The sequence below is a fragment of the Salvelinus fontinalis genome, chromosome 33 (genome assembly GCF_029448725.1).
Source record: "Salvelinus fontinalis isolate EN_2023a chromosome 33, ASM2944872v1, whole genome shotgun sequence".
Classification (NCBI taxonomy): Eukaryota; Metazoa; Chordata; class Actinopteri; order Salmoniformes; family Salmonidae; genus Salvelinus; species Salvelinus fontinalis.
The window spans coordinates 15,316,476-15,325,265 of NC_074697.1; the positions used below are offsets into that span (position 1 = coordinate 15,316,476).

The following is an 8,790-nucleotide window of genomic DNA, read 5'->3' on the forward strand; positions in this document are numbered from 1 at the left end:
ATAGAGGAATTATGTCACTACCTACGTAGCATAGAGGACCTACTTCACTACCTACGTAGCATAGAGGAATTATGTCACTACGTACGTAGCATAGAGGGATTATGTCACTACGTACGTAGCATAGAGGAACTACGTCACTACCTACGTAGCATAGAGGAATTATGTCACTACCTATGTAGCATAGAGGAATTATGTCACTACGTACGTAGCATAGAGGGATTATGTCACTACCTACGTAACATAGAGGGATTATGTCACTATCTACGTAGCATAGAGGAATTATGTCACTACGTACGTAGTATAGAGGAACTATGTCACTACCTACATAGCATAGAGGAACTATGTCACTACCTACGTAGCATAGAGGAATTATGTCAATACTTATGTAGCATAGAGGAACTATGTCACTACCTACGTAGCATAGAGGAATTGTGTCACTACCTACGTCACTACTCTTGATTAAAATATAAATTAGAACTAGCAAAGATGTAGGTCTTGTAGGTTATTTTTAATGGGTGCATTTCACAAGTGGCTAGTCTGCATCGACTACCTGAACTAAAACCACTGCAAACGTTGGTTTCGAACCGTGACGTTCTAGCCTCATGTCTGTCTTGTGATTTGTTTGGTCCCCAGAACCCCCCCCCCCCCCCCCCCCCCTCCCAGTGATGTAGTTCCTCAATGCCAAAAGAATCCATCATTGAAACCAGACCCAAGTCTCTGTGTTGCCTAGGGTCAAGTTTTCCAGACTAGGTCATAGGGCATAGAGTGCCCTTTGGGTCCCAGAATAGACTCGGTACAGTAGGCCTTGACAATAACACATCGTGTTAACCTGTAATCACACCTCGTGTTTCCTTTCCAAAAAAAAACACACGGACACTCTAAACTGAGATGAGCAGAGAGGAGAATAAACATAATTACAACAGTACAACGATCGTCACATCACAGGGCGTTAGATACTATAGTTTCACTGAAGCAGTCCAGTAGAAGCTTTGATAAGGCAGTGTGTGTATTTTGGTGGGGGTTTAAAGGAACAGAGGTGTTGGATTGTGCTACTGGCGTTCGTTAAAATCATGTCCCGCCATGCTACCGGGTTGTTGTAAGATTTTAAGGCAGTCTTGGAGGTCCATCTCCAAGGGTCTGTCTCCTATGGCACCCTATTGCCTATCTAGGACACTACTTTAGACCAGGCCCTATGGGGAATGGCACCCTATTGCCTATCTAGGGCACTACTTTAGACCAGGCCCTATGGGGAATGGCACCCTATTGCCTATCTAGGGCACTACTTTAGACCAGGCCCTATGGGGAATGGCACCCTATTGCCTATCTAGGGCACTACTTTAGACCAGGCCCTATGGGGAATGGCACCCTGTTGCCTATCTAGGGCACTACTTTAGACCAGGCCCTATGGGGAATGGCACCCTATTGCCTATATTAGTGCACTACCTTGGAGCGGCAGCGTAGCCTAGTGGTTAGAGTGTTGGACTAGTAACTGAAAGATTGCAAGATCAAATCCCCGAGCAGACAAGGTACAAATCTGTAAAAAATCAAGGCAGTTAACTCACTGTTCCTAGGCCGTAATTGAAAATAAGAATTGTTCTTATTAACTGACTTGTCTAGTTAAAAGAAAAATTAAAAATACCTTTGACCAGGGATCTAATAGTGATCAAAGTAGTGCCCTAGATAGGGAATAGTGATCAAAGTAGTGCCCTAGATAGGGACTAGGGTGCCATTTAGGATTCAGCCCTGGTGTTGAAGAAATGAGCTTAGCACCACAGAAATGTTCAGAAATTAAAAGAAAATACATCACACATCACATAACAGTTAGAATACACTGTATATATATATATATATATATATATATATATATATATATTTAGAAAACCAAACAAATAGATCATTGAAGTCACAGCAAGGACATTAAACTCTACTTGAAAATTATCAGGAAAACCACTGGGGCAAAAAATTTTTTTTTTTTTAAACGGGTTGAATCAATGGGTGTTTATCAAAGTCCATAATACTGTAGCAGAGGAGGGTCGGAGAATGAGTCCCAAATCAAAGTATATGAAACAGTGCGTGTCCTCCGTTGGTACATATTTTGAAGCATACATTGATGTAAGCTTCAACAGAAAGTAAAGAATTATGATGCAAACACATTTTATAATAAAAAAAATAATAAAAATTACACAAATTTGATTAAAATCAATGGCTGACATTATTTTGAGCTGAAGCGAGAGAAAATACAATGCGACTCGGGTATTTAAATGTTAGCTAATCACATCACATATGTTGCTTGACTACAATATTTTGCTACGTTAATAAATACAGCCCATTTTGGCATGGTTACCTGCCTACAGTACCCACATGGTTACCTGCCTACAGTACCCACATGGTTACCTGCCTACAGTACCCACATGGTTACCTGCCTACAGTACCCACATGGTTACCTGCCTACAGTACCCACATGGTTACCTGCCTACAGTACCCACATGGTTACCTGCCTACAGTACCCACATGGTTACCTGCCTACAGTACCCACATGGTTACCTGCCTACAGTACCCACATGGTTACCTGCCTACAGTACCCACTGTAGTGGAGGTCGTAATGGAGCTAACTGGCTAGCTACTACTGTTAGCTTGCCAGAGAGCCACAAATAATTGTTAGCTTTGTTGCCCGCGATGAATCGACATCTACCTTTTGATAACATTGGTTTATGTCGTTTTGTTGCCTGTTATTCTATCCGGTTAGCTACATTATTACGATAAACAGATAGCAATCAATCAAATGTATTTATAAAGCCCTTCTTACATCAGCTGACGTCACAAAGTTATGTACAGAAACCTAGCTTAAAACCCCCAGACAGCAAGCATAGTTATGAATGTTATGATAGTTACGAAGTAAAACATTTGCTTCGTGTATATCTTGTTTCGTTTCTATTGTCATTATCCTGGTTAGAAGAAGTCCATAGAAAATCAATAGGGCAAACTGGCTAGCCACAAAGAACTGACATCGACTGTACTTTGCATAGCATTAGTTTCTGTTAATTTTTTCCCCCGTTTAACTGGCTAGCTCGATTACAACGATTCACATATATCTAGCTGATAATTATGAAGTAAAAGTTAGCTTTGTGTATATCTTCGTCTATTGTGGTCATCGTCCTGGCTGGAAGAAGGGTCTGTGACTGGGGAGGTGCAGCGTGAGGTAATACAGTAGAGGGGAAGTGCTTCTCAAATGGAAAGTTTTCTGTGTTATGCATCCGCGCTCCACGCTCGTGCTCCTGAGTACTTTCTCTTGAGGTTGAGAGTGTGGAGCGCGGTAGGACGCATATGGAGAAACACCCATTGGCTCAAACGCGGCCCACACAAAACCCAGTTTATTTGATGTCTGGGTGTGTATGAGTGTGTGTGTGTGTCCGTCCGTGTGTATCTGTGTGTGTCCGTCGGTCCGTTCGTGTGTGTGTCTTTGTGTGTCCGTCCGTCCGTGTGTGTATCCAGTGTCCCAGCTCAGTCGGGTTCTCTGCTCTTATCTCTGATCAAGTTGAGTTCCTCCATCTTCTCCTGCAGGAAGGAGGCGGGCATGGATGAGCCAAGGAATCTCTGGGGAGTCACAGTACAGCCCTGTGGAGAGGGAGGGGAGTCACAACACAGCCCTGGGGAGAGGGAGGGGAGTCACAACACAGCCCTGGGGAGAGGGAGGGGAGTCACAACACAGCCCTGGGGAGAGGGAGGGGAGTCACAACACAGCTCTGGGGAGAGGGAGGGGAGTCACAACACAGCCCTGGGGAGAGGGAGGGGAGTCACAACACAGCCCTGGGGAGAGGGAGGGGAGGCACAACACAGCCCTGGGGAGTCACAACGCAGCCCTGGGGAGAGCGAGGGAGTCACAACACAGCCCTGGGGAGAGCGAGGGAGGGTGGGGAGTCACAGCACAGCCCTGGGGAGAGCGAGGGAGGGTGGGGAGTCACAACACAGCCCTGGGGAGAGCGAGGGAGGGTGGAGAGTCACAACACAGCCCTGGGGAGAGCGAGGGAGGGTGGAGAGTCACAACACAGCCCTGGGGAGGGAGGGTGAGGGTGGAGAGTCACAACACAGCCCTGGGGAGAGGGAGGGAGGGTGGGGAGTCACAACACAGCCCTGGGGAGAGGGAGGGAGGGTGGGGAGTCACAACACAGCCCTGGGGAGAGCGAGGGAGGGTGGAGAGTCACAACACAGCCCTGGGGAGGGAGGGTGAGGGTGGAGAGTCACAACACAGCCCTGGGGAGAGGGAGGGGAGTCACAACACAGCCCTGGGGAGAGGGAGGGAGGGTGGGGAGTCACAACACAGCCCTGGGGAGAGGGAGGGGAGTCACAACACAGCCCTGGGGAGAGGGAGGGGAGTCACAACACAGCCCTGGGGAGAGGGAGGGGAGTCACAACACAGCCCTGGGGAGAGGGAGGGGAGTCACAACACAGCCCTGGGGAGAGGGAGGGGAGTCACAACACAGCCCTGGGGGGAGGGAGGGGAGTCACAACACAGCCCTGGGGAGAGGGAGGGGAGTCACAACGCAGCCCTGGGGAGAGCGAGGGGAGTCACAACGCAGCCCTGGGGAGAGCGAGGGTGGGTGGAGAGTCACACCACAGCCCTGGGGAGTCACAACGCAGCCCTGGGGAGAGCGAGGGAGGGTGGAGAGTCACAACACAGCCCTGGGGGGAGCGAGGGAGGGTGGGGAGTCACAGCACAGCCCTGGGGAGAGGGAGGGGAGTCACAACACAGCCCTGGGGAGAGGGTGGAGAGTCACAACACATCCCTGGGGAGAGGGTGGAGAGTCACAACACAGCCCTGGGGAGAGGGAGGGGAGTCACAACACAGCCCTGGGGAGAGGGTGGAGAGTCACAACACAGCCCTGGGGAGAGGGAGGGAGGGTGGGGAGTCACAGCACAGCCCTGGGGAGAGCGAGGGAGGGTGGGGAGTCACAACACAGCCCTGGGGAGAGCGAGGGAGGGTGGGGAGTCACAACACAGCCCTGGGGAGGGAGGGTGAGGGTGGAGAGTCACAACACAGCCCTGGGGAGAGGGAGGGGAGTCACAACACAGCCCTGGGGAGAGGGAGGGAGGGTGGGGAGTCACAACACAGCCCTGGGGAGAGGGAGGGGAGTCACAACACAGCCCTGGGGAGAGGGAGGGGAGTCACAACACAGCCCTGGGGAGAGGGAGGGGAGTCACAACACAGCCCTGGGGAGAGGGAGGGGAGTCACAACACAGCCCTGGGGGGAGGGAGGGGAGTCACAACACAGCCCTGGGGAGAGGGAGGGGAGTCACAACGCAGCCCTGGGGAGAGCGAGGGTGGGTGGAGAGTCACAACACAGCCCTGGGGGGAGGGGTGAGGAGGGTGGAGAGTCACAACACAGCCCTGGGGAGAGGGGTGAGGAGGGTGGAGAGTCACAACACAGCCCTGGGGGGAGGGAGGGGAGTCACACCACAGCCCTGGGGAGTCACAACGCAGCCCTGGGGAGAGGGAGGGTGGGAGGGTGGAGAGTCACAACACAGCCCTGGGGGGAGGGAGGGGAGTCACACCACAGCCCTGGGGAGTCACAACGCAGCCCTGGGGAGAGCGAGGGAGGGTGGAGAGTCACAACACAGCCCTGGGGAGAGGGAGGGGAGTCACACCACAGCCCTGGGGAGTCACAACGCAGCCCTGGGGAGAGGGAGGGAGGGTGGGGAGTCACAACACAGCCCTGGGGGGAGCGAGGGAGGGTGGGGAGTCACAGCACAGCCCTGGGGAGAGGGAGGGGAGTCACAACACAGCCCTGGGGAGAGGGAGGGGAGTCACAACACAGCCCTGGGGAGAGGGGTGAGGAGGGTGGAGAGTCACAGCTCAGCCCTGGGGAGAGGGAGGGGAGTCACAACACAGCCCTGGGGAGAGGGAGGGGAGTCACAACACAGCCCTGGGGGGAGCGAGGGAGGGTGGGGAGTCACAGCATAGCCCTGGGGAGAGCGAGGGAGGGTGGGGAGTCACAACACAGCCCTGGGGAGGGAGGGTGAGGGTGGAGAGTCACAACACAGCCCTGGGGAGAGGGAGGGGAGTCACAACGCAGCCCTGGGGAGAGGGAGGGGAGTCACAACACAGCCCTGGGGAGAGGGAGGGGAGTCACAACACAGCCCTGGGGAGAGGGAGGGGAGTCACAACACAGCCCTGGGGAGAGGGAGGGGAGTCACAACACAGCCCTGGGGGGAGGGAGGGAGGGTGGGGAGTCACAGCACAGCCCTGGGGGGAGGGAGGGAGGGTGGGGAGTCACAACACAGCCTTGGGGAGAGGGAGGGGAGTCACAACACAGCCCTGGGGAGAGGGAGGGGAGTCACAACACAGCCCTGGGGAGGGAGGGAGGGAGGGGAGTCACAACACAGCCCTGGGGAGAGGGAGGGGAGTCACAACACAGCCCTGGGGAGAGGGAGGGAGGGAGGGGAGTCACAACACAGCCCTGGGGAGAGAGAGGGAGGGTGGAGAGTCACAACACAGCCCTGGGGAGTCACAACGCAGCCCTGGGGAGAGCGAGGGAGTCACAACACAGCCCTGGGGGGAGGGAGGGAGGGTGGGGAGTCACAACACAGCCCTGGGGAGAGGGAGGGGAGTCACAACACAGCCCTGGGGAGTCACAACGCAGCCCTGGGGAGAGGGAGGGGAGTCACAACACAACCCTGGGGAGAGGGAGGGGAGTCACAACACAGCCCTGGGGAGAGGGAGGGGAGTCACAACACAGCCCTGGGGGGAGGGAGGGAGGGTGGGGAGTCACAACACAGCCCTGGGGAGAGGGAGGGGAGTCACAACACAGCCCTGGGGGGAGGGAGGGGAGTCACAACACAGCCCTGGGGAGAGGGAGGGGAGTCACAACACAGCCCTGGGGAGAGGGTGGAGAGTCACAACACAACACCGTTTCAGACAGACAGGGTCAGGCAGACTGCTTCAGACAGACAGGGTCAGGCAGACTGTTTCAGACAGACAGGGTCAGACAGACAGGGTCAGGCAGACTGTTTCAGACAGACAGGGTCAGGCAGACTGTTTCAGACAGACAGGGTCAGGCAGACTGTTTCAGACAGACAGGGTCAGGCAGACAGGGTCAGGCAGACAGGGTCAGGCAGACAGGGTCAGACAGACAGGGTCAGGCAGACTGTTTCAGACAGACAGGGTCAGGCAGACTGTTTCAGACAGACTGTTTCAGACAGACAGGGTCAGGCAGACTGCTTCAGACAGACAGGGTCAGGCAGACTGTTTCAGACAGACAGGGTCAGACAGACAGGGTCAGGCAGACTGTTTCAGACAGACAGGGTCAGGCAGACTGTTTCAGACAGACAGGGTCAGGCAGACTGTTTCAGACAGACAGGGTCAGGCAGACTGTTTCAGACAGACAGGGTCAGGCAGACTGTTTCAGACAGACAGGGTCAGGCAGACAGGGTCAGGCAGACAGGGTCAGACAGACAGGGTCAGGCAGACTGTTTCAGACAGACAGGGTCAGGCAGACTGTTTCAGACAGACTGTTTCAGACAGACAGGGTCAGGCAGACTGCTTCAGACAGACAGGGTCAGGCAGACTGCTTCAGACAGACAGGGTCAGGCAGACTGCTTCAGACAGACAGGGTCAGGCAGACTGCTTCAGACAGACAGGGTCAGGCAGACTGTTTCAGACAGACAGGGTCAGACAGACAGGGTCAGGCAGACTGTTTCAGACAGACAGGGTCAGGCAGACTGTTTCAGACAGACAGGGTCAGGCAGACTGTGTCAGGCAGACGGTTTCAGACAGACTGTTTCAGACAGACAGGGTCAGGCAGACTGTGTCAGGCAGACTGTTTCAGACAGACTGTTTCAGACAGACAGGGTCAGGCAGACTGCTTCAGACAGACAGGGTCAGGCAGACTGCTTCAGACAGACAGGGTCAGGCAGACTGCTTCAGACAGACAGGGTCAGGCAGACTGCTTCAGACAGACAGGGTCAGGCAGACTGTTTCAGACAGACAGGGTCAGACAGACAGGGTCAGGCAGACTGTTTCAGACAGACAGGGTCAGGCAGACTGTTTCAGACAGACAGGGTCAGGCAGACTGTTTCAGACAGACTGTTTCAGACAGACTGTTTCAGACAGACAGGGTCAGGCAGACTGTTTCAGACAGACTGTTTCAGACAGACTGTTTCAGACAGACAGGGTCAGGCAGACTGTTTCAGACAGACTGTTTCAGACAGACTGTTTCAGACAGACTGTTTCAGACAGACAGGGTCAGGCAGACTGTTTCAGACAGACAGGGTCAGGCAGACTGCTTCAGACAGACAGGGTCATGTGAAATAGTTCATTTAAAAACCTGAGCTGTGTCTGATTTGGTGTTGACGACAGGTCTTACCCTGTCTCTCTCTATAGGGAGAACGTGCTGGTTTCCCTTCTTGTCCACACTCACAGGCATCCACAACCCCGGGTCTGTCTGGGTGGACCGGTCCGAGAGCGATGAGTCACCTCCGTTACCCAGAGTGGAACGGTCCAAGTCCCTCCTATTACGGTTGTTACCCCAATTACTGTTACCCCCGGGGAAAACAAATGTGTTGTCTTCCGAAGAACCTGTTTGGACACACACAGCAGTACCTCATTATTATAGAGAATATAGCAAGCAACCAGCCAGTCACTAGCAGTACCTCATTATTATAGAGAATATAACAAGCAACCAGTCAGTCACTAGCAGTACCTCATTATTATAGAGAATATAACAAGCAACCAGCCAGTCACTAGCAGTACCTCATTATTATAGAGAATATAACAAGCAACCAGCCAGTCACTAG

At 53.5% G+C, this 8,790-nt stretch overlaps 1 protein-coding gene across 2 annotated transcripts in view; it reads right to left on the reverse strand.

Moving 5' to 3' along the window:
- Positions 1-655: 655 nt before the first annotated feature.
- rasgrp4 (RAS guanyl releasing protein 4) overlaps positions 656-8,790 on the reverse strand; it is a 59,852-nt gene continuing 51,717 nt past the window's right edge. The window contains exons 14-16 of one of the 2 annotated variants that reach the window (XR_008755808.1): positions 8,361-8,572; positions 2,570-3,615; positions 656-2,344 (exon numbers count right to left, since the gene is read on the reverse strand). Coding sequence is in view for 1 of the 2 variants with exons in the window: in XM_055895178.1 (XP_055751153.1) it covers positions 3,502-3,615; positions 8,361-8,572 (326 nt within the window). In the remaining variant the exon portion in view is untranslated. Of the gene's footprint in view, positions 3,616-8,360; positions 8,573-8,790 lie in introns of both variants that reach the window. The other variant, XM_055895178.1, reaches the window with a different exon arrangement.